Genomic DNA, 25,492 nt, shown 5'->3' on the forward strand with positions numbered 1-25,492 from the left:
TATCAATGATGTCATCGAACAGGAACCATCGAAATCCATGGCACAAGTGCAGGTTACAAACAATCTGTAATAAAATATTTAATGTCACAATTTGTTCTTACGTTGTTTGTCGATATAAAATAAAGATAAAAATTGGTATTCTAATAATTGAAAAGTTGCACTTCATTCGATAATAATTGAAGGAAAACGTATGCACAAATATTTAACTACATAATTGAGATATAATATTCAAAGCTTTTATACACTTAATAAGTTATTTGTACATTGCTGTATACCAATTGTGTAACAAAGATTAATATTGGTCCGATAACAAAAGAAAATAAACATGTACATACGTCTGCCTTTGTTGTAATAACTCAATCATTATTAAATCTGCATAAGAAGTCAAACAATTGATTATTAATCATCTGCAGCGTCGTTTTTGTATCGATTTGAATTATCGATTATGAATCTCCCATAGCCTCAGTGCTGTAAACCGCTAGTCTTTCATCAGCGAATAATCTATACAAAGGTAAACCAACAATTTCAAGTAAATGTACAAAAAACCAATAACTTATAATATTTGAACGAATTACAGCGAAATAAATTAATAATAGAATTCAAATTATGCTTCAGAGGCCCATAATATGAAATATCGATGACTCTAATCGTCAAAGATGCAATCAACGATAAAAGTACAGAGAAATTTCGGAAAACTACTTGATTTTACTAAAAAACATGATTGATAAATGAATAAATAAAAACGTACTATTTAGATGATGCTGATAGAAGCGTAAAAATGGTGATAAAATCGAAATGAAGATACTAATAATGACGATGTGACGCGACGCACGCTGGCTCCACGAGTTTCAATACTAATCCTAAATTACCAATCGTGGAAACTTTGCAATAGCTTCCGCCAATAGGAGCGCTTGGTTTGAGTTTGCAATATTTTCTGCCAATAGGAACTGACTTCCTTTTATATGAACGCGCGATAATTCAATGCAATCAAATGGTAAATTAGTTAAATTGTTAAATAACAACATGTTTAAGATAATGTTCATTGCTAATTGCGAATAAAATTATGCTCTTAACGGAAAATTTTCGTGTATCATACGAATACCTATCTATTATTAAATAAAATATGATATAGTAAAGTAGGCTATAGTAAAAGTAACACTACGATATATTATTTAAATATTCATACTGTTATTAATATATATATATATTATTAATAAGTAATTAAAACATACAATAATTAAAACATATCAACAAATAAAAGAAAAAAATGAGAAAAACTATTCTACCATGCTTTAGGAATATATCTATTTAATAGGAATGTTATTATTATTAAAAATTCTTAATAATTAATAATTTAGAATAGTCGTCAAGAATTAAGAGTAAAATTATGATAAAAAAAGAAAATGTACATATTTAGTACTAGAGAAGAAATAAGAGTGTTTACGCCCGTAGTTCTAATTGTTTCACAGTGCAGGTGTTGTATCCTGCGGTTAAGTGCTGAAGGCGTCAAACGCTAGCATATACAAGAATCTATAAAATTAGAGATCTGCCCTGTTTGGTTGTAGGCTGACATATACAAGAATTTATGTATTTAAATTTAAAGTTAGAGCATTGCCTAAGAATACGATAGCGGTATATTCGGCTGTGGTTCCTTTATGTTAGAGTACTATTCCGAGAACAACCAGAACTGCTCGTAAGCATTTTCATTTTCTCTTTAGTCGTACATGTTCAATTTATTTTCTGAAGCTAAAATATTTTGTTACTGAGAAGTGTTAAAGTTATTTTCTGCAACAAAATTTTTTTATTACTGACACTCGTTAAGGACATTTCCTGCATAATAATGATAATAACATAGTTCCAAATGCTTCCGTAATGTTTTTATGGCAAATTTTATACTTCACGGCGCATGTATGTTGATTCCAAGCATAATTTCACGAAAGAATGGTTTGAATTAAAATTTCCAATATCATGTATTAATTTATATGTTGCAAATATTTAATATTGGTATAAGCAGATAAGTGAAAGCACAAAAATGGATGAAGTCTCAAAACTGGAACATCTATCTTTGGTTTCAAAAATATGCACGGAATTGGAAAATCACTTAGGACTAAATGACAAAGATTTGGGTATAGAATTTAATTTTATTTATATTAATAAAAACACAGATTTTGTTACTCTAATGCAAACATATTCTATGTTCTCTTAATTCTCATAAAGTCTCTCATTGTTTACATTTTTTTGTTGGTTAACTTATATATAAATTATATTTAATTATTAATTATGTTACATTATTATAACTATAAATTATATTCTCTTTTCTACAGCTGAATTCATAATCCATTTGGCAGAGAAAAATGATACATTTGATAAATTTAAAAAAGTTCTTATTGAAAATGGCGCTGAATTTTCTGTAAGTAATTTACGAAGCTTATCCTTTTATTCCTTTGTTCCTTTATCTAATTGCATTGTAACGTTCAATTATTCATTTAGGAATCTTTTATGGCCAATTTGCTAAGAATAATACAGCATATGAAGCCAACTAAACTGGAGGAGAAATCATTGAAACCTCCGACAAAGCAAGATGAACTAGCTCAAAAATTCCCTGCCCTGGCACTGCCAAACGAGGAACCAAAAATTGTGGATGAAAAAGAACTCAAAGACGATGATATAGTCAGCAGTGCTATGGCAAGTTTGGAGGAACTAGCACCATCAAAAAAGTCTAATAAGGAAGATAGCAAGAAAGAGAACCAATCAATCGATAATAATGATAAGAAGAACAAACACACAAGAAGAAGTAGATCAAGAGATAGAAGAAGACACAGATCACGTTCATCAGGTCGCAGAGACAGAAGGCATAGGTCTAGATCTCGTTCAAGGTCACGAGATCGTTCAAGATCTAGAGATAGAAGACGTCACAGGTCCAGAGATCGTAAAAGATCTAGATCACGAGACAGAAAATTTCATAGGGACAAATATTCCAATAAACTGGATCGATCTAGATCGCGATCTGTAGAGGAACTTTCCATGGATCCAGAAGTAGGCAAGATTTATTCAGGCAAAGTAGCTAATATCGTTCCTTTTGGTTGTTTTGTTCAATTGGAGGGTTTGAAACGAAGGTGGGAAGGGCTTGTTCATATCTCACAATTAAGAAGGGAAGGAAGAGTCGCCAGTGCTAGCGATGTAGTATCTAGGGGTCAGAAGGTGCTCGTGAAAGTCCTTAATATTGGTGGACAAAAGGTATATAAACTTATAAAATGAAGTAGATATATTTTTAAATTGATTTAGGGCTTTACTAATTGGGTTTTAATAGGTTTCTTTAAGTATGAAGGATGTTGATCAGGAAACCGGCAGGGATCTGAATCCTGTTGTGGCTGTTACCAAAACTGAAGAAGATGAGAAACATTTGAGAAATCCAGATAGACCTACTTCCTTGTTAGAACTCCAAGGTAATTGGGACGAGGACGAAACTTATTCTAGAAAACGTGTGCAAAGATTGTCTTCTCCAGAAAAGTGGGAAATTAAACAAATGCTTGCTGCATCTTGCATCGATAGGTATTACTAAAATTAATTAAATAATTAAATTTCTTGATGTAGTAACTTCATTGTTTGAACTTTACCTTTTTCTATAGGAGTGAATTGCCAGAATTCGATACCGAAACAGGAATCCTCCCACGAGAAGACGATGAAGAAGAAGACGTTGAAATAGAGTTAGTGGAAGAAGAGCCACCATTTTTACATGGCCATGGAAGAGCTCTTGGAGACTTAAGTCCTGTTCGCATAGTAAAAAATCCTGATGGTTCTTTAGCGCAAGCTGCAATGATGCAGAGTGCTTTAGCAAAAGAAAGGAGGGAACAAAAAATGTTGCAAAGAGAACAGGAAATGGATTCTGTTCCAACAGGTCTGAACAAAAATTGGATTGACCCTCTACCAGAAGGTAATCTATTTATTTCTACATACACTTAAAAACTTTTTGATACAAAATACTTTAACAATACAATTTTTATAAATTGTATAGCTGAAAGTAGAACTCTAGCTGCGAACATGCGTGGAATCGGCCTTCAAACACAAGATTTGCCTGAGTGGAAGAAACACGTGATAGGAGGAAAAAAGTCTTCTTTTGGAAAGAAAACAAATTTAACTCTTCTTGAACAGCGCCAGAGCTTACCAATATATAAACTCAGGGATGATTTAGTTAAAGCTGTGACGGATAATCAAATTTTAATCGTAATTGGAGAAACAGGGTCAGGAAAGACCACGCAAATTACACAGTATTTAGCAGAAGCAGGATTCACAGCCCGTGGAAAGATTGGCTGTACTCAACCTAGAAGAGTGGCTGCCATGTCAGTTGCCAAAAGAGTGGCGGAAGAATTCGGTTGTCGTTTAGGACAAGAAGTTGGCTACACGATTCGTTTTGAAGACTGTACTGGTCCAGAAACCAACATAAAGTAAGTAATACGTTCTTCAGTTGCATAGATACAAATATTCAATATCAATAGGTAATTTATCATGAATTGGAACAATTTTGTAGGTATATGACTGATGGTATGTTGCTAAGAGAATGTCTCATGGATTTGGATTTGAAGACATACTCTGTAATTATGTTGGATGAGGCACATGAACGTACCATTCACACGGACGTTCTTTTTGGATTGCTGAAACAAGCTGTAGGGAGAAGGCCAGATTTAAAACTAATCGTTACAAGTGCAACTTTGGATGCTGTCAAATTTTCACAATACTTCTTCGAAGCACCAATCTTCACTATTCCTGGTAGAACATTCGAAGTAGAAGTAAGTGATTCAAATCTATGTTTAAAAGTTTTTATAACTGAAAGTATTAATTGAAATTATTTTAAACAGGTCATGTATACCAAAGAACCAGAAACAGACTATCTGGATGCCGCACTGATAACAGTAATGCAGATACATTTGAGAGAACCTCCAGGAGACATACTTCTATTCCTAACTGGTCAAGAAGAAATCGACACAGCTTGTGAAATTTTATACGAACGTATGAAATCTTTAGGCCCTGATGTTCCAGAGTTAATCATTTTGCCCGTGTATTCGGCGCTTCCATCGGAGATGCAGACGAGAATATTTGAACCAGCTCCACCTGGTTCCAGAAAAGTGGTAATAGCCACCAATATAGCGGAAACTAGTTTGACTATCGATGGAATTTATTACGTAGTTGATCCAGGATTTGTGAAACAGAAGGTCTATAATTCTAAAACTGGAATGGATAGTCTTATAGTAACACCAATAAGCCAAGCAGCTGCGAAACAAAGAGCAGGGAGGGCTGGCAGAACTGGTCCAGGAAAATGTTATAGACTTTATACCGAAAGGGCTTATAGGTATTTGGCTTAAAATTTACAAATACTTTGAAATACTCTATATTTGAAAATATGCAACAAATTAAAACTATTTAATTATAATTCTTTCTAGGGACGAAATGCTTCCGACGCCGGTTCCAGAAATCCAACGTACTAATTTAGCAACCACGGTATTACAACTAAAGACTATGGGCATCAATGATCTATTACACTTTGATTTTATGGATGCTCCACCTGTCGAATCGCTGATTATGGCTTTGGAATCTCTGCACAGCTTAAGTGCATTAGATAACGAAGGTTTATTAACCAGATTAGGAAGAAGGATGGCAGAGTTTCCTCTAGAACCTAATTTATCTAAGATGCTTATTATGAGCGTACATCTTCAATGTTCTGACGAGATATTGACCATCGTCAGCATGTTATCTGTTCAGAACGTCTTCTACAGGTAAGAAATGATATCAGACGGGAATCGCGAACGAATGTTTAATTTTTGTAATTTTTCTAGACCGAAAGATAAGCAAGCTTTAGCAGATCAAAAGAAAGCAAAATTCAACCAACCGGAGGGCGATCATTTAACTCTGTTGGCAGTTTATAACTCCTGGAGAAATAATAAATTTAGTAATGCATGGTGTTATGAAAATTTTGTGCAAATTAGAACTTTAAAACGCGCTCAGGATGTTCGGAAACAACTATTAGGTATAATGGACAGGTAATTATCAATTTATTTGTAAATACAATTTTTTAATATCTAATAAGATAAACTAATTACTTATTTGGTTTATCAGACACAAATTGGACGTAGTATCTGCGGGTAAAAATACTGTAAGAATTCAGAAAGCTGTTTGTTCTGGTTTCTTCAGAAACGCCGCAAAGAAAGATCCTCAAGAAGGATATAGAACCTTGGTAGATAGCCAAGTTGTCTACATTCATCCAAGTAGCGCGTTATTTAACAGACAACCGGAATGGGTAAGTCAATGAAGGTTAGAAACGTAATTATAAAAGATACATATGACCAATTTTTTCTTTCATTATCTATAGGTAATTTATCATGAATTGGTCCAAACTACGAAAGAATACATGAGGGAAGTGACAACTATAGACCCAAAATGGTTAGTAGAGTTTGCGCCAGCATTTTTCAAATTTAGCGATCCGACCAAACTTAGCAAGTTTAAGAAGAATCAAAGATTGGAACCACTTTATAATAAGTACGAAGAACCGAACGCTTGGCGAATATCAAGGGTTCGAAGAAGACGTAATTAAAATGTTTATTATACAATCTGTAAATAATATTTTGTACAGTCATTATTTAAAAACTAACCAATAAATAGCTCGGATATACTAGTTGTTTTCTTCACTTCACTTCTTTGCGTATGATACAAAATTAAATATTAGTTACACAAAATGTTGCTTTCCATTTAGACAATTATAAAATACGTTCGACGTTGAAATTATAATAGTACTTCTCCGTGCTTATATGTATTTATAATTTCTTAAGTAAAGTAAATTACACAGAATAATTCGTGGGCAATTTTCTCGTCCATTACAAATTTATAGCCTTTTAAATATTTACACTCATAATACAAGAACAGGGCCCACTCTTTTACTTTACAGTATAACTCCTGGGTTAGATCTCGAAAAATATTTAAGACGGAATTTGTTTGTACTAGTTTTAACAAGTACAATACAAGTAACTTAGTTTTCAGAGTAATATCGACTATATTAATATAGTTCATCTATATATGTAAGTTATATTAATAGTAAAGTAAAATGTGTTATATGCTTTGGCATGATTACTTTTTACAATTTATTTTCAAAGCTAAAACGATACGGCGTATCAGTCTCAGAGAACAGGAAAGTATTTAATTATCATATCTCTTGTCAGTCTTTTCCTCTGAATTAGTTATTAAATTTATTAAATAAATACATTCTCCACAAACATTTAATAATAAAATGATGTAGGAGTAATTGTTCTTTTTCGTGTATAAAGTTTCTTTTTTTTTCTTAATTATTCTTAATGCGTCATCCTTGTATAAGAGTACTTTTAAGAAATCTTTAATTCTTGTAAAGCTTGTACAACAGCTGTGAAATATGTATCATCTTAAGATCGAAAATTATGTTTTTGTTTCATTTTTCTTTTTTGGACTTGATTGGTATTGGACTATACTTTTTGTCGAAGGAACATCTTGTACATGGCAGGCTATTGAGTATGTTGTTTCTTTTTGACTAATTCCACCAATTGTCTATACCTTGCTTGACATTCATCCTTTGGAACGCAATATCGATTATATTAAACATACGTTTGAAAAATGCGTTGTAATATATCTATATACGATACCTTGCTCTTTCCTTCAACGCATTTTGCGATTTTCTCCCATCTATCTATTGATGTGCCTTTAGGATATTTTATAAGAGCCGCTTCTAGAGCTCTTTGTTGTTCTTGACTCCATTCGCTAATGCTTTCTACATTCTCGGCACGAGTCTTTATCTTTTTTGAACGTTCTTCTATAACAGTCTCTTCTGTAGGCGAACCGGGTTTTAATCCTTCGTCTTTTATCTAGCAAGTACCAAAAAATTATTCATCAAGAAATTAGAATTAGAATCTATAAAAAACAGATTAGAAAATAACCTTTTTCGCCATATGTGTAACTTCGGTAACTGTACGGTTCATCGCGTCTGCAATTTTATCCCACCTCTCTGATGTACCACTAGGATACTTCTTCACGAGTTTTATTAATTCTAATATGTCATCGTCAGTCCATAATCCCCCAGAAATAGCAGGTTTCTGATAAACGTGATTTATTTGGTCTTTCTTAAACACCTCTTTAACGCCATTACCGCTTCTTTCTTGCGGAGTGAAACCAGTTCTGCGTCTCCTCGTACGAGATGTGAATTCTGGTTCTGGTTGTTCGTTTTCTTGCATTCTGAAACAGGTCGTACAAATAAATTCTAAGCATACCTAATGGAAAAAAATGTTTGGTGGCAAATAATACGCTTCATTTGAATATCACAGCTTCACTCACAATGCTTCTTCTTCTTTTTGCTTTTTCCTACGTTTTCTTTCTTCCAGTATAGTATTCATTACACGCACGATATCAGGTATGGACAATGTAAAAGCTATTATCCATCTTGGAAATTGAAACGGGAGAGTGTTCCAAATAGTTGGTGTAGGAATTTTCTCCAAAATGTCTGCCAAATCCGGCACATCCATCTTCCCTTTCTTATTCTTTTTTTGCATTTTCTGAAGTTTAGTGCCCAAAACTTGTTCCTGCAACATATATTATGATAAATAGGCAAAGCAATGTAACATCCATTAGTTTTAAGTAATTTTTCTTACATACATATGTATATCTTTTCTCGTAATATGCGGCCCATGCAACTACATATTGTCCGATGGTAATCAGTAAAAATAAAATTATTCCTAATTCTACAAGTCCCATTTTTCGCACATGGCGGTAATAATACACGGCTGATCGCCAGTTTGGCAATCCATTAACTAGAACACTGTCGTATCGCTGACGTTTCGCAGGATCTTTCAGAATATCATAAACAGCGACTAACTGGAAATGAGAGGAGGATGGCGAAAAAATACAAAATTTATTTCCCTTCAGACACCTAAAATTCTAATCAGGCATCATTTTTTATATAAAGTATCTAAGTACAAATCAAGTGTCATAAAATTATAATCATTTATAGCAAATGTGATGGGAAAGTTGTAAAAACTGTAAATAAAGTTTACATTGCCTCAAAAGGTGAATTGAATTTTTCTAACTTTAAGTGATCACAATTTTGATATTAATGTAAGAAGTGCAAAAATTCAAATAGTATTTTGTAGAAGAAAGTCAATATTTATATAGTATGAAAAAACATATTGCTTAAATTGCTAATTAATTGTAATAAAATACAACTATTTAAGATAACATATTATGATCAAAATATTCCATATAATATGGTTCTAATTATATTATAACTTCTAAAATAAGTTGGAATATATTTATTGTATATCAGAACATACTGTTAACTTCATCTATATTTTCAAACTTTCACATCACATTTGCCATAAATGATTGTATTTTTATGATACTTATAGGACTTATAGAATTATGAATTAGAATTTTAGGTGCCCAAAGGAGTACAAATTAGGCATTTTTTGTCCTTTATCATTCGAAATGTTTATTTCAGAATTAGGACGATCTGTTACTTACTTTCCTAAACTGTTGCTCTGCATCTTCTGCAGGATTTTTATCTGGATGCAACTGCAGTGACAATCGTCTGAAAGCTTTCTTAATTTCCGAGGCATTTGCGGCCTGAAAAATTAATTCATCAACTATTTGTTTTTCATTTAGAAAATTAATTATGTAAATAAGGATAATAAAAAACGAGATAAACCTGCGGGACACCAAGCACTTCGTAGAAATTTTGATTAACCTCCTCGACAACGTCGAATACTTCCAATTCATCATTGTCCCAAGCATTTGTGACACCGTATACATCGAAAAAGTATAAAATTCGAAAGATCAGTAATAATGACACTCTCATTTTTTTTATTCGCTAAGTATGTACATTCATATCCGTTGAAAAGTTCCTCCTTTTTGATTCTAGCGCGTTAGTCACTGAAACACTATGCTATAATCATTATTTCACTCGAATTAAATCGATCTTCCGCTAACCAAAGTGTGAAATATGTTAAAATGCTAAGTGCCACATCGCAAATTCAAGTGAGGTTAGATCATAGAAACGTAGGCCGTGTGTATTAAACGCGTCGACGACTGACGATATATAGGAAAGAAATAGAATTTGAACTTGTGTTAGTGTATCTGTTGCACTTAACCAAAGGGTTATTTTCAATTCGCGATTTTATGATCGTCAATCCACTTTATCAACCGAGGTTACCTATAAAAAATCTTTAGATTTTTAAATCATTTCTGATTCTTTATCCAAAATTTTACATTGACACAAAATTATAGAACCTTTTAAAACATCATCTTAAATTTTACAACTCAAAATGTCTATTAATACGCAAATTCATTCATCTAAAAATATGCTATATAACATGTGAGAGAATAATTAAAGATTAAATTCAACAAACTGATTGTATGAAAAGTATTATTTTAGGTAATTTTGTTCCATGTATTAATCCCTTTAACCTTGATTACCTGGAACAATATGTGCAACAAAGTTGCTTAAGATAAGCAAGATTACGGTTTATAAGTTACCTATATAATATATGTATATAGAAATGTCCATGCTGATATAAGAGATGAAGTCAAATTTATCGAACTGGTTGTATGAAAAGGATTAGTTTAGACAAGTTTCTTCTGCATACTAAACCAAATAATTCATTAATCTTGCGTACCTAGAACAATATGTACAACAAATTTGCTTAAGATAAGCAAGATTACGATTTGTAAGAGACTGTATTGCCGATAGGAATACTAACGTTAGCGCTATAATATACAGATGACTCCACCAATTTCGGTGATTCGAGGCGCGGCGCACAGTGTGCTTTTGCATTCGCATGCATCACCATCCAGGCTATTCGATCGAAAAATGTGTCTTCCGCTATATTTAAGTGCGACTGCACGCACTGTTTTTACAAGCTTTCGCCTATAGGAGGTAGAAGGTTTAACCGTGAAGTCGCGTGAGCTTAATTTGCAACGATAACTTGGAAAATTCCATGGAACCGTGAATCAACTGAACGGAAACCGCATCGAGTTAATTCCCTGGCCGCAGATGGTCATCGTGGCTCACTCTTCCGATTTCCATTGATTGTATTTATAGTGTCCTCCAGTTTATTTTTGCATGCGGCTCCTTTGAGAAAAAGATGCGCCTATCCGCTGGCTGACAGCGTTTCTCGCGTCGTAAGTCCCTTTAACCATAGGATTTTTAACATTTAGGAGAAGTCGTAATTGTACAGAGAGAAAAAAGAAATCGAAAGAAAAGAGAGAGAGAAAGAGAGAGAGAGGGAGAGAGAGAGAAAAAAGACGATTGACGACTACAGTAAGGTCTTATTTGCATGTATTCGGACTGACGTTATGTGTGGGTGTGCAAGTCTATTTAATATATATTGTTGAACGTACGAACTCGATTGCCAGACTCTTTATTTCGTTTCTGTTCTAGATTCGTGATCCTGTGTCTCATTCGTTGTTGTCGTCTTCGTCGTCGTCGTCGTCACTGACTTAACGACGAACGCGATTTTTTATGGGGGAATCATTTGACGCGTTATAGCACAATAAAAGTGATCCGAACAAATACATTATTAGATCCCACTATGGAGATGTTATTCTTAGCGTGAAAACGTTGTAACGTTAGAACGACGGAAGACCGTTTTTACCTGTGCTAGATTCTTTTTACAATTCTATTTTGAACCTTCACATGTCGCCGGGTATTGTTAACCTATAATTCGTTGAAAAAGTACGAAGTTTCTTCTTTTGCAGCCTTTAGTTTCGAAATTTTCTAATTTTTTAACATCGATATTCAGTAATTTTTCCTTTTGAGTCGTTTAAAATATTCAGAGTGATAACCGTTCCATTATCTATTCGTCGTTATTGTCTACATATAAAGCATTTTTGTTGCATAATGAGTAATTATTAGCAGTCTGTAACACCACTAAATTATTCTTTGCAACAGTTAAGGCATTATCAGAATGACTTGTCATTACGAATGAATACCCTTGCAATGTTTGAACGTTAACGCTTCATTTATGTCTGGTTGCATTGCAAACATCATTCTCCCATCTGTACAGTATATTCAATTGGTCATAATGCATCTATTAATCATGCTTTAAATCATGCTCACATATTTCTAGCTCTAGCATATTGTTCCTTTGTCCTTTAGTGTGGTGGTTTGTCTTCTTGTACGGTGAAGGACGTGGATCTGCCTAGCAAAAGTCTGTCTGATATTCAAGCAAAATACATATATTAAAGCATTGAGTACTGAAATGGAGTCTGCTATAGCTGGACGTAGGCGGACAACCGCACGACATTCAGCAGAGGATCAGGCTCTCGATCAGATAGCCAAGGAGGTATGGCTTGATTATTTTATAATAATGTAACAGAGTGGAGTTTATGAAAAAGATGATATTAAGAACTTTATAATTGTTATATTATTTTTAAACTGTATTCGTTGCCTTAACAGGAAATAAAATAAGATAGTATTGTTGCTATAAGTGTGCTTGACCTTCGGTACTTAAATGTGTGCATGTTCGTAGTAGGTGGGGTTTATATCTTCCTTGATAAGTTTATCTGTAAACAAGAATGTGTAGAGACAATTACTAAATAAGTGAGATATTATATATAGTATATGTCACAAGTATTATTTTAATTAATATTTTATCTTCTAATTGTGACTAAATTAAAGTAAGTATTTGTTGATCTAAATTGATATCAGAATCTCGCATGTTATTTTTAATATCATGTGTCTAATACAGTGTTTCTATATCATGTGTCAATGTGTTAATAATAAATTGAATGTGAAACTATGTTTTTGGTAACAGGATGGATTTTCCATACATACTTTCAGGCAGAAGCTAGATTAGCTGCTAGAAGACAGGCAAGAGCGGAAGCTAGAGAAATACGAATGCGGGAGTTAGAAAGACAACAGAAAGAGGCAGAGGAAAATGCAGATAGGGTGTATGACATGTGTTCAGGTATCTATTCGAAAAAAATTAAATCTACATAAAATGTTAGAAACGAAATAAAACACATTATTTTCGCAATTTTTCAGCTGATGTGAATAGAACAATGAGAGTAACACCTGATTCTGTGAGGTCATCGCGTCTCCTCACGAATTCTAACAATTTCCAATCCAGTCGAAGATCTTCCGAAGATTCACTGGAAGATGCTGGCCTAAGCAGAGACCTCAGGGTACTAACATTTTTATCATGCAGTTCACATTATGATAAAAAACACCATGTGTTCGTTTACTTAAATATATACAAGCCTTCCTCCGAATTTTTCCTTTGCAGTTAGAATTGAAAGAATTTGAAGAAAAATTTAGAAAGGCGATGATAGCCAATGCTCAGTTAGACAATGAAAAATCTTCGTATGCTTATCAAGTCGATCTATTGAAAGACAAATTGGAGGAACTAGAGGAGACGGTTGCACAACTTCGTAGGGAACTTAGAGAAAAGAATCGCGAGTCTGAACAGTTAAAAAGACTCAGTCAAACATTGAAAGACGAGTTAGATGTATGCCATGCACAATTAATAGAAAGAGATACGCTTATACAAGTAAGTAAGCGATAATCTCAAATAAATATGTCGTACTTTTCATTTTAATTCTGTAATGAAAAACTAAAATTATTTTAGGAAAACGGTTTAGTTATTGTCGATGATGAAGGAAGTGAAAACGAAGATAATGAAATTGAGAACGGTCCACGTCCAAGACGAAGAGTACTAGTCAGTACAGAAGCAGCAGAATTATTGCAAAACGCTGGAAAGGGTTCACTAGGTATGCATAATTATAAAAGATGAAGAATATTTTTGAAATAAAAAGATATATGAGAGAATGTTTATATCATAAATCATAGATGTCCGGCTGAGAAAATTTGCTTCTGAAAAAAAAGAATTGCAAGATGAGATACGACATCTTAGATTGGAACTAGAAGAGACAAGAAACCGTATTAGATCCGAAAGATCGCCTGGTTCAGTATTAGGTTTGTATACCTACTATAAAATACACCGCACTTATATTATAGCATATTATAAAATTTCCTTTTATATTGTTTAGTGTATCTATAATTATATTTCATAATTGTTTCTTCTAGGTTGCTTATCAGACTCCGAAGATGTGCAACGTGAAGCAAACAAGCTTTTGGCCGATTACAAGTTCAAGCTTCAAAAAGCTGAACAAGATATGTCTACTTTGCAAGCTACTGTAGCCAGGCTAGAAAGTCAAGTAATACGTTATAAGTCAGCAGCAGAGGCATCTGAAAAAGCGGAGGATGAACTGAAAGTAGAAAAGAGAAAGTTACAAAGAGAAGTAAGCGAAAACTCTCTGCGAGTTTTAATCCTTTGTAATTTAATTTGAACATTCTCGCCAGATAAATCGGAAAAAATCTGTTTTTTATAGGTCAGAGAGACTCAAGGCCGTGTAGAAGAACTGGAAACGGCAAATTCTCACTTACAGAGGCGATTGGATAAACTTAAAAACGCAAAATCCGCTCTGTTGAAGGAGCTTTGACGGGACGACTTCTTGGGGTCTGTACAATGAGTCTGCCATTTTTCGATTCACTGGGAACCGTGTGCCGATGTTGCCTCACACAACATGAGATACTACTTAACGCATTGAAATATAATTTATGCGAACGGAACACGTACATATAGTAATCGTTACGCGGATTTTACCATGATTTTAATTGATTTTTAATTGTACAATACTGCATACAAGTATGGCATTCCAAAATGGCCACCGCTGTGCAATGGTCTTTTGGCATTGGGATGCCATATTTGGATTAATTATACGCTAAACTGCTGTGAAAAGAAGTCGCTGTTTTATATTCAACACGTTCTTTTCTTTCATTAATTTTTTTTTTTTTTTTTTTTTTTGACACTAACAATTATTCTGCATTTCTTAGTAAAAGAAAGAAAAAGAGAAAAAAACGAAGAAAAAGAAGTAACAGCCTTTTCAATGCATTTCAAACACCGAATATTTTTTCGTTAATTTTGCGAACAGTTATGGAGTCGATTCGTAATATGTATATTATTTTGAGGAAAAATATTCTGACTCGTGTATTATAAATGGAATTAAATATTTTCCATGCCTTTATTTTTTGAGGCACAATCTTTCATGTTACTTTAGTTTTTGCTCATTGGAGCAACTTCGATGGGAACTTGAAGATAACCGTATAATAGTTATTCAGAATAATTTATGATATACGGGTCAATTAAAACATTGCGTACGTCAATGAGTGTAATTTTTGTGTTACATCGAATAATTTATAAACGATATTTCTACAGATACAAAATATTTATAACTCCTATGAGAACCGTGTTAATAGTTAAAGCTAGAATTTCGAATGGAAGCAACCAATCTACAATATTCATTTTCTACTATCGATCGTCTACTGTGAAATCTTGATAAACTTTTTTAATTTTTTATATCGTATTGTCGTATCTAAAAAATCGATATTAGATTGTATGCCGAATAGAATGATAAAGATAACTGGAACATTTGAAATTCCTTAAAAAGAAATATTCCTGCTGATTGTGGTGTTAAAGTTGTTAATGATAGCATTTTTAATCGATTGAATTGTCTCCAGAACTGAACTTTTTATTCCTCTGACTGATGCGAAGCAAAAGAAAGTAGATGTATGATAGTGTGGTCTTTGTACATTCGAAATAAATTAAACTATGTTGTTGAAGCTATATAATATTCTTGGTATATAAATTTATTATATATATTTTATGTGATATAAAAGAGAAGTACTAAAAAAGTCATTTACATCCTTATCAATTAGAGATATATCTGAAAAAAGTAATCCAGCAAATCAAAAAAAATAATGAAATAACAAATCTTATTTATGTCATATTTAGCTAATACAAGTTATTTTCGAATTTATAGCGAATCATGAAATATTTAATTACATTCAATCGTCATTTTTAAGTGTAAATATGTATAAATTGTTCAGTTTTTTTTTAAATTTGTTTTTTAGCATTTAAATTATCTAAACGGTAAAAATAAAAATTTTTAGTTTTAGATACAAAATTACAAAAAAAAAGATACAGCTTTTTTATTGTGATTCAAAGCTCGATTGCACCATTCTCCATAAAAAAAATTACTTTATTATGATACTGTATACGAGAGTTCAAATATTTGCTACAACTCAAAGAAGTATTACCTAACAAATCATGTCGTGTTACTTACATATAGTCAATACATAATTAACTTGTATATTGTATGTTGATTAAAATTAAGAAACGGCTTTTGCTTTGTTTCTAATTCCCAATGCAGGGCTTTGTGGATTGGTTATAGGCTTGGTTGATTTTACAATATTTATAGGTTTATATACTGGCATTGGTCTAGCTTTCACCTCTGCCATTTTGCGCAGCTCTGCTCTTTCCATTTTTTCTTTCAATAATTTATTCTTTTCTTCCTGGATTTTCTTTGCTCCAAATTCCTGCTCCCTCTTCTTAATCTTGTCATCAAATTCGTTCCTCTTTTGAACTCTTTTCATTGTATTTAATTCAACTTTATCAACCTTGTTCTGAACATTGTTTAATTTTTTATTTTTAGTATCTATTAAGCTTGTGCTGGTTCTATTTACTGTCTCCTTCTTTCTAGTGCTTATGTCCGTCAATGTATTGTTCATAATATTAGGCTGCTTATTTTCTTGGTTACTGTAACTTTTTATTTGTCTGGTTCCAAGTTCCTTAGAACCACATACCTTGTCCTTGCTTCGTATATTATCTTTAGATAAACCATGGATCACAACAGGTTTAAAACTTGGAACAGGATTGGCATGGAATACTCTAACCTTTTTATCCTGTTCCTCCAACTGCTTAATAAATTCCTCTTTCTTCTTAGCAAGGAATTTGTTTCTTTCTTCAAAACTAAATGGACATGTAGCTACTGTTCTCCTCTTTGAACTCTGCTCTTTAACTGTATTTGTTGGCTTTAAAAATTTAGGTGCAGGTTTCGCATGAAACTCTGTCTTTACTTTATTTACTTCCTGAATGTGTAAATTTTTCAATTTTTCTTCCTTTCTTATCTGAAATTCCTTATTACGGGTATTAAAATTGAATTTTGTGTCCTTTGTGTTAGCTGCAACAACTTCTACACAAGGATTTTCCTTCTTAGAGGAAACAGTTGAGCTACTGGTGGAACGAGTGATGGGAACAACCTTTTTCTGTTCCTTGGCATTTGTATTCTGTTGCAAATTTAGGGATGGTCCTGCTGTATGACGTATTCTCTTAGACTGAGTCAAATGAAACTCTTCCGTAACTGTAGTTGGTTTTTTAGGCACTTTTTTCAACACTGATCGACCCTTTAAGATATTAATTGGTACAGGATTTGCTTTGATTTGATGCTTCTTCATTTCTTTAACCTCCAACTCCTCTCTTTCTTGCTGACTCAAGATATTACCTCTTCTTGTTCTCTGTTTGCATCTTAATGCAGGAGAAACTGGATAAGTGAGCTTCAGCGGTGATCGTTTCAATTTCATTAATGGACCAGGATTCATATCCTTGTTACTGAGAGTACGGAATCTCTGGGGTGTTCCATTTTGAAACTTAGAAATCGCCTCTGCTAAACTTACAAACTGATTTGAACGTTTTCGGTTCTTTATCATCCTTGTGATTCGATATTGACAAGTAAGTACCTTTGGTTGCGATTTACCCAATGAGTGTCGTTTTTTATTAAATAAATTGGATTCTCTTTTTGAAAGTGATACAATTTTATAAGATAATCTTTTCTCTGAAAGATTATTTTTTGCTGAAGTTGAAGTATTAACTTTTGATTTTGTTACTAATTTATCTTCATTCTTTGCAAATGCAGTTTGTAAAGCACTTTTCTTTTCCATATCATTTGCCTGAACATCTTTCAATGAAGACTTACCAAAAACTGTATTCTTTGCCTGTAACATACGCTGCTTAATCCTCTCAGGCACAGCCTTTTTAATTTTATGATTTGCCATTGATACTTTAAATTCAGCAGCCAGATCTGTTATTGATATATTCCATGTCTGATGAATCTTGCTGGACCTTTCATCTAGCTTTAAGTCTTCCATAGCTCTATCTAATTGATGATCTTCCTTAATTTTCTCTACAGAATGCATTTTATTTTCATGAGGTATAAAATATGCTATACTATAATGTGCAGAAGTTTCTGGTTCTAGACTGTCATCAAACTTTGTTTCATCGACAGATTGCTCAGTTTTGCTTTCTTGCGTATATGAGGAAGATGAAGTGGAATTAATGGAAGATTTCAAAAGTATTTGAGGATCATGTACCTCGTGTTCTTTTTCAAAATAACTATCACAACAAACCTGAGGACTACGTGTAAAATCTGCCCACTGTGGAGCACAACAGTTGTCCATCATATCAAAAAAATTTGAATTCATGGATTAAATTTTCAAATAAGTATTACAACAAACTACCGTAAGGTGGATATTATTCAAACACAATCTACAAAAAAAGCGCGAGGATAATAAAAAAACTTAAGAACGTTATTCTATTTGTATATGTTAAAGTTTATATGTACCTTTGGAATATGTAGCAAGCACTTAAGCTGCAATTTTTACACAATTTCGTGTAATTCAACGTTTATCTGCTCCAGTAGTTCTTTCACAATTCTCTAAATAATTAATTTTATAAAAAAACTTCTTTCCAGCATATTTACTTTTCAAACACCGAAAATCCTGGTAACTGGTCAACGTAGACGTTGACAAATTTAAGTTTGAAATTTTTTGACCTTCCATCTAATTGGCTGGAAATAATGTACATAATATAAAAGTTAAAGATCTCTATTATTCCTATAAGAATTTTGTTCGTTATTGTACGTTAAGGTTGGCAATATTAGTATATAGTGACTTAACGCTCCGTGACTGTTGCATGAAAAGATGCCACAGAACATTACAACTGCGCATCTTACTGCGCAGAATAATTTTTCCGCGGAAAAACAAAAAAAAGTGAGACATGGGTAAAACAGTTTGAAAGGAAAGGAAGATTTGAAGTAGTATTTTGAATCGTTTTTATCTTCCTATATTTTATTTTGTTCACTCTTAACTAGATAGGATATTTGATGAATCTATTACTCGAATTAAGATTTTCGTGAGTCACTGTAACTTGTAAAGAATTAAGTAATTACGTAGGACGTATAAAGTTGGCGCGCGGAAGCGCCCCTAACATCCACATATGGAATTAACCAGACATGTCGTCGGACGTATTTGCTGGATTAATGTTCGCCTGCAAAGATGTAAATAAACTGTTGGTTAGCTGACCAGTTTCGTGCGATGAATCGTACGAGGACCGCAATATGTGCATAGTTGTATGTACACGACCGTTTATCCGGCAATCCAAAGGTAGGGGCTCAAGAATGGCGCCCGCGCGTGTGCAATGATCGACTTTACTGTAGCAGACGGAACATATTGCTTCGTCGATGTTTATTTCTGTTTTGATGTGCGCAAATTCTTTACTGGGCACGCACTGGTTCATCAAATAATTCTGCTCCAACATTTCTATCAAAATTATATCTATCCCATGAAATTTCCATTTTGGGAGATCCTCCACAATCTCCTGTCACTGTCTATTCTTCTGTCTATTTACTCAAACCTGGACTTCCGATTTGTGATGCAAACGTCAATGTGACAATTGTTGAATGATACACTATATGGTATCATTATTAAGTTGATTCGATAAGTTAAAGTGGAGAGTGACATTTGAGTGAAACTTAATGTGTCCAGTAAGAATTCATAAAAATTCTTTATGAAAACTCAATCTCGCGATAATGCGAGAAGAGAACTATATTTCACGTCCGATCATTGATAAGGACCATCGAATAGGAAATTTCCAGTAATGTATATTCTTTTTCGATTATCTTGAATCAGAAGTTATTATTAAACATTCTTGTGATATTGCCATCTTATTCTGACATCTTCTTTGCTAATGATCATTTAAGCAGCTTCAAATTTTTACAGATGAACGTTCCACTATATGGACTTCTTGGAGTTGCGGCTGCTCTACTCATATATATTATTGGAATTGGAATGATCCTGAAGCTGTTTATTTGTCTGCTAGCCTTAATTTTAGGGTATGATTCATTTGCTTTTAAGATCTTGATGTTGAAAACATTGATATTTCTATCCATTTAATTTTGTTGTAGAATAATCACATGTATATATAGAACATATGGTGCAAATCTTGACAATGCAGTTAAGTCTGAAAGGGAAGACTTAAACAAGAAGACTGAAAAGTTACGGCAGGTGAATACATATTAAACAATACGATTGGATTGATTACCATGGTGCTTAAAGATGCATTTCTTTTTGTTTTAGTATATTCTAGATCTATCCACCCAGAAGATGACTTTTACGTTAGATAGAAGAATCACTGGGAGCCGTATTATTGATGAATCCCTGCAAGTACATAGTCGATTTAAGAACTTTTATTGCCTTTGTGTACCCCAACATGAAATATATTATATAGTATATAATAATATATAATATATATAATAAGAGTAACATACGATTTGCGACTTCCCCCTATGTAGGAAATATTAGATTTCGTTATCAGAGATTATGTGGAACCATGGTACAGCATTATTACAGACGACGAGGAGTTTATATATTCTGTTCGGGACACTGCTCAGAAGATAGCAATTAACATTGCAAATCGGTACATAAAGCATACAATTCGATAAATCTTTTTTGTTTCATTCCCTTTTAAGAAAATCATCTTTTCATTAGGGTGAAAGGTGTAGATTGGGTACCATACTTAACCACGCGCCTCGTGGATGATGCAGCTTCCCATGTTAGGCTCTATCGACAGGCAAGAGCGAGGATAAAACAGCTTCGAGCCAAGAAACTGCAGAAAGGTAGTGCCAGCTCAAGTACTTCTAGTGGCACACCTAAGAAGACACCCACGCATAGACGAAATAAAAGTGAAACGGACGTCTCTTGGTATTCCCAGTCTAAGTTCTACATTCCCAATTTATCTTCCCTCACGGAACCAATCGAAAGTAACGAGGAGAAAGAAGAGGAATCGCTGGAAAAGATATTTTTCGACCTGGAGGTGCAAATGGAGAACGATTTAATCTGCAGGGACCTGGTGTGCACTAATAGCACTCAGGAACTTGAATTTTTGGGAGAGATATCTGAAATTCTATTATATCTTGTATTACCAAAAGGAGACTTCGATTGTTTGACTGTAAGATTTATTTTAAGGGAGTTATTAGTGAATGTGATTATTAAACCATTGTTGGATCTATTCTCCGATCCTGATTATATTAATCAGGCGTGTATATGGCTGGTAAGTATATTATAAGATTATATATTATATTATAAGATTGTTTTAAACAGCAGGAAACGAATTATGCTTATAATTTTGCATTTTCAGTGCGCTAAAGAAGGTGGCTTACCCAGCGATGTGTTTTTAACGGTGATCAGAGTGACGGATAGCTTAGATGAATTAACGGCGACGAAAAATATAGTTTGTAAAGAAATAGCTCATCTTCGTTCTAAGGATTCTGGAGGAGAGGATGATCTGTCGGTGAAACAACAATTGAATAGTTTACTCTATGTAAAGAAGATTTTGGAAACCAGGATTATCGGGATGCAGGAAGGACTAGAGTCAGAGACCGACTTAATCGGTACTCAGCCCGATTGGAACAGGCTACTGATGCCTGGACAGAAGTTAGTGAATTTACCCCTAGATGAGCTATTGAAGAATAATATCGCGTTGAGTTACTTCATCGACTACATGACCTCCATAAATGCAGAATCGTACCTGTTCTTTTATCTAAATATCTATGGCTGGAGGGTATCGGCAGAGCAACAGATATCCAACATAGAATTGCAGAAGTTGCATGCGGCTCAAGCAACTCCTAGTCTCATAGGTACCAAGCGTAAAAATACAGATCTGGAAAATTTAAAGGAAGCAGCTATCAAAATCTACCAGCAGTACCTCAGCGACAAGGCATCTCCAAAGTTACAACTGGACGATGCCTTGGTAAAGACTTTGTTAACCAGAATAAAAACTGAGTCTGTGAAAGAAATATGGTTCGACGATCTTAGAGCTTGTTGCTACGAAAAATTACAAAACGAGGATCGATTTTTGCCGGGTTTTAAAAAATCCAAGGCTTACGTAAAACTTCTCGCGGAATTAGATCTTTTGAAAGATCCAACATCTGAAGAAGATACAAAATCTTTGGATAGTATCAGTTTGTCGAGTACGAATAACGAACTGGAGACTCTGGATGAGATGTCTGAAATATACAAAACCGAGGATACTAAACCGGCTGAATTAAAAGATAGTAAATCGAAATCTAACTCTTCGACGAGTTTGGCCAGTATCGTGGAGCCAAACGAGGACAGACCGGTTGAATCAGATTCTTCGATCAACATTAGAACCATGAAGAGTATGAGAAAGGCGATTAGCATTGATACGGACAACATTAGCGAGGGTAAAGATGTCTCTTTCTATCTGGAATCGAATTCAGAACAATTTGTTAAATTAGATGAGAACACTTATGATCAGAATGCCATTAAGAAGTTGCAACAGGGAAAATTCGAAATTACGGCCAAGATTATCGAGACTGGAATAGTTAATGATCGTGGGAAAACTTATGGTATCTACGCAGTAGCCGTTACCAAGAATTACGATTCAGGTTATCAAGAGAAGTGGCACATTTATAGGAGATACTCTGATTTTTACAATCTTCATCAAAAGATTAAAGAAAAGTACTACGATTTGGCGAAAATTCCTTTTCCAGCGAAGAAGGCTTTTCATAATATGGAAAGAACCGTTTTGGAAAGAAGAATGTTGATGCTGAACGCCTGGTTGTATCAATTAACGAAACCAGCTGTCGTCGAAGGACATATGGGTCTACAGAATTTGTTATTGAACTTTTTGGAGCAGGGAGATTACGATAAAGGTGTTACTGGTGGACAGATATCTAAAACGGTAATTATAATCATTATACAGGGTGTTTTAGTCAACTGGAACAAGCGGTGTCTTTAAATCAATTGAAAATAGAAAAAAATATAGGAATTTTGTATTAAATGATAAGAGTAATTAAATGCATGATATTTTATTTAAAGTGTTCTGTTTGCCTGGTACACTCTGTATATACAGGTAAGATTGTAAGAGGATTATACAAGGTATTTAATCCTCGATTTAATACAGATAGATACTCTGATGAATCCATTGAAAACGTCAATGAAAACAGTAACTCAGGCAGTGAAAACTATGCCGGATAATATGCTAAATACGGTAGATGGAGTTATGGACAATATAAGCAAATTTTTTGGCAATCCAAAGAAACCCAATGCCTTCTATGAGAACACCAAAGTTAGTGCTAGTCTGGATGTGGAGGTGCTTATTTGCCTTTTAGATCAGTATGTAGTAACCACATGGTATTTAAATATGTAGCACATTTTAATTTTATTTTATTTTAGACCAACGACAACATTCCCTTACGAATAATGCTACTATTGATGGATGAAATCTTCGACTTAAAAGTGAGAAATCAATGGCTCAGACGACGAATAATAACGTTACTCAGACAGATCATTCGCACTATGTTTGGCGACATAGTAAATCGAAGAATAGTCGAGTACGTTTCCCTATTAACGAGTCCAGCCAGGGTAGCTGGTTACTTAAAATTATTTAAGTAAGTAACCCTATATTTTGTCACATGGAATTAACTAATTAACGTTATTTGGCTAATTATTCGACTGTACAGGAACAGTTTCTGGCCAAACGGAATTAAAGCCGAAAAGAAACCACCCAGGGATGCAGAAACGAAGAACAGGACAAGGGTAGCAGCCAAGGTTGCACTTTTATCCTGTCTTTCGGATGAGTTGAAACATATCATTGGTAGTGAAACAACTAGGAGAGGCCTTCTGAGAGTGTTTGAGTTGTTCCAGCGACCTGTGCTCAACAGAAGACTTCTGTACGCACTTCTAGAAGGAATTGTAGAGACTCTGTTCCCTCAGAACAACTTAGTGGACATTTTCCGAAAACTCTACTCGGTTTCACCAAGGTTACAACAAAGAAACTTTCAGAAAACATAAGATTTGATAATTCTATTCAGCGTGTTGTGGAGTTAGGAACGCCTATGAATCTCTTCATCGAATACTATCTGCACCAAAGACTTTGAACAGAATTGTGAAATGGAGAATGACTGTTTACCAGCTCTTGAGTGAGCAGTTGATTTCTCAAAAATGAATGAGAGGAGAAATCATATTGTCGAGTAAATATTTTATAGAGGAAGTTAGGGGAACCAATACTCATGCCTATAAATTTTATTTATAGATGAATTGTAAAATACAAAGGACGAATTTCCTTAATCGAAGCTCAACTGAAAGATTACCTAAAATCTTGTTAGGGATAAAGTGATTATGTACATTATTATCTCGAGCAGCCAATTTTATTGCAATAAACAAGAGAAGGAAAGATGGAAGTAGTCATTTTTCAAACTGGGAACAATTTGAAAGTTCTGTAGAGAAAAAGAATTTCTAAATCATACTCTCAATTTCTATTAATATGTATATTCGAGTAAAATAAGCGCAGTAATCCAGTGGCCAAATAAGTCTAATAAACTATTTACACGAATTAATTCGAGCACTTTAATCGAGTTTTGCTGGTAGGTTACGGAACATTTCACAAATCTCTCGAATTTCTCGTAGAGACACGCGTATTTAAGAAGATTATGCATTCCAATTTGCATTTTAGCAATGTACTTCATAAATGAACACTTTTTACACGTGTACTAGAAGACCAACTTTTTCATGATGATGTTATTCTTTAATGTACAAACCGTCGCGAAGATACAATACTTAATTCGCCGAAAGATCTTCAATGTATCGTGCCATTTCAAACCTACACGTAGCAAGGACAAAAGCAAGTAAAACTAAGTTTCTATTTATTCGAATTTCTTTGAAGAATTTCTTCGGACAGCTATAAGTTTGTAAAATCTTAATTTAATTCCCCTGTCGTTAACGAATGTAATTATTCTTAACGATAGTGTAAAATTGTTGTAAATGTCGTACAATTGTATATATACATGAACGTTATTTCTATCGTGTTGAAGCGCCATATCTGTCATCGTTTACTTATTATTAAAGGAATTGTTTATAAATCCATACTATTTACTCTCTTTTCACATCCCTACCTTTTCTCTCTATAGAAAAATTATGGGAGTTCATATCTACTACATTCCCAGAAAGATTCAGTGAGCCTCGATTTTTTTTCCACCTAAAAATAAAAATATATTTTTTCTCTGAAACATATATAATTTTTCAAATTAGATTAAAACAAAATTAATACTTTTCCAAGAACAAGGATAAACATTTTGCATGAAAAAGAATTGCAAGTATAGAGTGAGATTTATCGTATGGTAACTCTTCCGCAAAGTCGGAAGTTTCCAAGTTTTCATGGCCAAATATGGATTATTAATTCTGTTGGCTATGCTGGAAGATCGAAGAGATTAACCGGGCTCGTATTTGAAAAGC

At 33.7% G+C, this 25,492-nt stretch overlaps 5 protein-coding genes across 10 annotated transcripts; 3 read left to right on the forward strand and 2 right to left on the reverse strand.

Annotated features, from left to right (window-relative positions):
• The first annotated feature begins 1,878 nt into the window (after window positions 1–1,878).
• On the forward strand, window positions 1,879–6,664 carry LOC100647794 (ATP-dependent RNA helicase DHX8). Its single transcript, XM_003401866.4, has 12 exons — window positions 1,879–2,126; window positions 2,325–2,410; window positions 2,491–3,237; window positions 3,311–3,552; window positions 3,630–3,934; window positions 4,016–4,445; window positions 4,529–4,787; window positions 4,857–5,347; window positions 5,439–5,771; window positions 5,832–6,035; window positions 6,112–6,292; window positions 6,365–6,664. Exons 1-12 carry the CDS (start codon window positions 2,033–2,035, stop codon window positions 6,584–6,586), a joined length of 3,594 nt encoding a protein of 1,197 aa, XP_003401914.2. The 5' UTR covers window positions 1,879–2,032; the 3' UTR covers window positions 6,587–6,664.
• On the reverse strand, window positions 6,567–10,077 carry LOC100651703 (dnaJ homolog subfamily C member 1). The gene is made up of 7 exons (XM_003401817.4): window positions 9,713–10,077; window positions 9,529–9,630; window positions 8,665–8,883; window positions 8,347–8,591; window positions 7,953–8,247; window positions 7,662–7,880; window positions 6,567–7,589 (listed from the first exon to the last, which is right to left on the reverse strand). Exons 1-7 carry the CDS (start codon window positions 9,860–9,862, stop codon window positions 7,524–7,526), a joined length of 1,296 nt encoding a protein of 431 aa, XP_003401865.1. The 5' UTR covers window positions 9,863–10,077; the 3' UTR covers window positions 6,567–7,523.
• LOC100647679 (targeting protein for Xklp2) lies at window positions 9,913–19,216 on the reverse strand. 3 transcript variants are annotated; one of them, XR_007226840.1, is made up of 4 exons: window positions 18,523–18,899; window positions 16,189–18,446; window positions 10,764–12,567; window positions 9,913–10,679 (listed from the first exon to the last, which is right to left on the reverse strand). XR_007226840.1 is itself a non-coding variant. In XM_012317599.3 (3 exons), the coding sequence occupies exon 2, from the start codon at window positions 18,380–18,382 to the stop codon at window positions 16,235–16,237; it is 2,148 nt and encodes a 715-aa protein (XP_012172989.1). In that variant the 5' UTR covers window positions 18,383–18,446; window positions 18,523–18,899; the 3' UTR covers window positions 9,913–12,567; window positions 16,189–16,234. The 3 variants fall into 3 exon arrangements, 2 of the variants coding, with proteins under 2 accessions (XP_012172989.1, XP_003401913.1); XM_012317599.3 differs by having other exon boundaries at window positions 9,913–12,567; XM_003401865.4 differs by lacking the exons at window positions 9,913–10,679; window positions 10,764–12,567 and adding an exon at window positions 19,129–19,216 and having other exon boundaries at window positions 15,139–18,446; window positions 18,523–18,747.
• On the forward strand, window positions 11,055–15,689 carry LOC100650133 (leucine-rich repeat flightless-interacting protein 2). 3 transcript variants are annotated; one of them, XM_048413407.1, is made up of 8 exons: window positions 11,055–11,184; window positions 12,845–12,971; window positions 13,049–13,188; window positions 13,290–13,553; window positions 13,632–13,773; window positions 13,853–13,978; window positions 14,090–14,304; window positions 14,395–15,689. In XM_048413407.1, the coding sequence occupies exons 2-8, from the start codon at window positions 12,902–12,904 to the stop codon at window positions 14,503–14,505; spliced, it is 1,068 nt and encodes a 355-aa protein (XP_048269364.1). In that variant the 5' UTR covers window positions 11,055–11,184; window positions 12,845–12,901; the 3' UTR covers window positions 14,506–15,689. The 3 variants fall into 3 exon arrangements, with proteins under 3 accessions (XP_048269364.1, XP_012172994.1, XP_020722962.1); XM_012317604.3 differs by lacking the exon at window positions 11,055–11,184 and adding an exon at window positions 12,215–12,347 and having other exon boundaries at window positions 12,819–12,971; XM_020867303.2 differs by lacking the exon at window positions 11,055–11,184 and adding an exon at window positions 12,216–12,347.
• LOC100648917 (sorting nexin-13) lies at window positions 19,203–25,123 on the forward strand. Of its 2 annotated transcripts, none has more exons than XM_003401874.4 (10): window positions 19,203–19,342; window positions 19,958–20,070; window positions 20,143–20,242; window positions 20,315–20,401; window positions 20,530–20,654; window positions 20,726–21,287; window positions 21,375–22,940; window positions 23,163–23,351; window positions 23,435–23,649; window positions 23,722–25,123. In XM_003401874.4, the coding sequence occupies exons 2-10, from the start codon at window positions 19,958–19,960 to the stop codon at window positions 24,050–24,052; spliced, it is 3,288 nt and encodes a 1,095-aa protein (XP_003401922.1). In that variant the 5' UTR covers window positions 19,203–19,342; the 3' UTR covers window positions 24,053–25,123. The 2 variants fall into 2 exon arrangements, with proteins under 2 accessions (XP_003401922.1, XP_012172996.1); XM_012317606.3 differs by lacking the exon at window positions 19,203–19,342 and adding an exon at window positions 19,404–19,832.
• The last annotated feature ends 369 nt before the right edge of the window (window positions 25,124–25,492 follow it).

The sequence above is a fragment of the Bombus terrestris genome, chromosome 16 (assembly GCF_910591885.1).
Source record: "Bombus terrestris chromosome 16, iyBomTerr1.2, whole genome shotgun sequence".
NCBI lineage: Eukaryota > Metazoa > Arthropoda > Insecta > Hymenoptera > Apidae > Bombus > Bombus terrestris.

Excerpts from the sequence above, each read along its gene's own strand:
- LOC100647679 (XM_012317599.3), bottom strand. The coding sequence starts at position 18,382 with ATGAATTCAAATTTTTTTGATATGATGGACAACTGTTGTGCTCCACAG.
- LOC100647794 (XM_003401866.4), top strand. The coding sequence starts at position 2,033 with ATGGATGAAGTCTCAAAACTGGAACATCTATCTTTGGTTTCAAAAATA. Across the intron at positions 3,238-3,310 it reads TTAATATTGGTGGACAAAAG|GTTTCTTTAAGTATGAAGGA; the intron begins GTATATAAACTT and ends GGGTTTTAATAG. Across the intron at positions 6,293-6,364 it reads TTAACAGACAACCGGAATGG|GTAATTTATCATGAATTGGT; the intron begins GTAAGTCAATGA and ends CATTATCTATAG.
- LOC100650133 (XM_020867303.2), top strand. The coding sequence starts at position 12,264 with ATGGAGTCTGCTATAGCTGGACGTAGGCGGACAACCGCACGACATTCA. Across the intron at positions 12,972-13,048 it reads GGTGTATGACATGTGTTCAG|CTGATGTGAATAGAACAATG; the intron begins GTATCTATTCGA and ends GCAATTTTTCAG. Across the intron at positions 14,305-14,394 it reads AGAGAAAGTTACAAAGAGAA|GTCAGAGAGACTCAAGGCCG; the intron begins GTAAGCGAAAAC and ends TGTTTTTTATAG.
- LOC100648917 (XM_003401874.4), top strand. The coding sequence starts at position 19,958 with ATGAACGTTCCACTATATGGACTTCTTGGAGTTGCGGCTGCTCTACTC. Across the intron at positions 22,941-23,162 it reads GTGGACAGATATCTAAAACG|ATAGATACTCTGATGAATCC; the intron begins GTAATTATAATC and ends GATTTAATACAG. Across the intron at positions 23,352-23,434 it reads GTGCTAGTCTGGATGTGGAG|ACCAACGACAACATTCCCTT; the intron begins GTGCTTATTTGC and ends ATTTTATTTTAG.
- LOC100651703 (XM_003401817.4), bottom strand. The coding sequence starts at position 9,862 with ATGAGAGTGTCATTATTACTGATCTTTCGAATTTTATACTTTTTCGAT. Across the intron at positions 8,592-8,664 it reads ACGAGAAAAGATATACATAT|GAACAAGTTTTGGGCACTAA; the intron begins GTATGTAAGAAA and ends TATATGTTGCAG. Across the intron at positions 8,248-8,346 it reads CAAAAAGAAGAAGAAGCATT|AATGCAAGAAAACGAACAAC; the intron begins GTGAGTGAAGCT and ends GACCTGTTTCAG.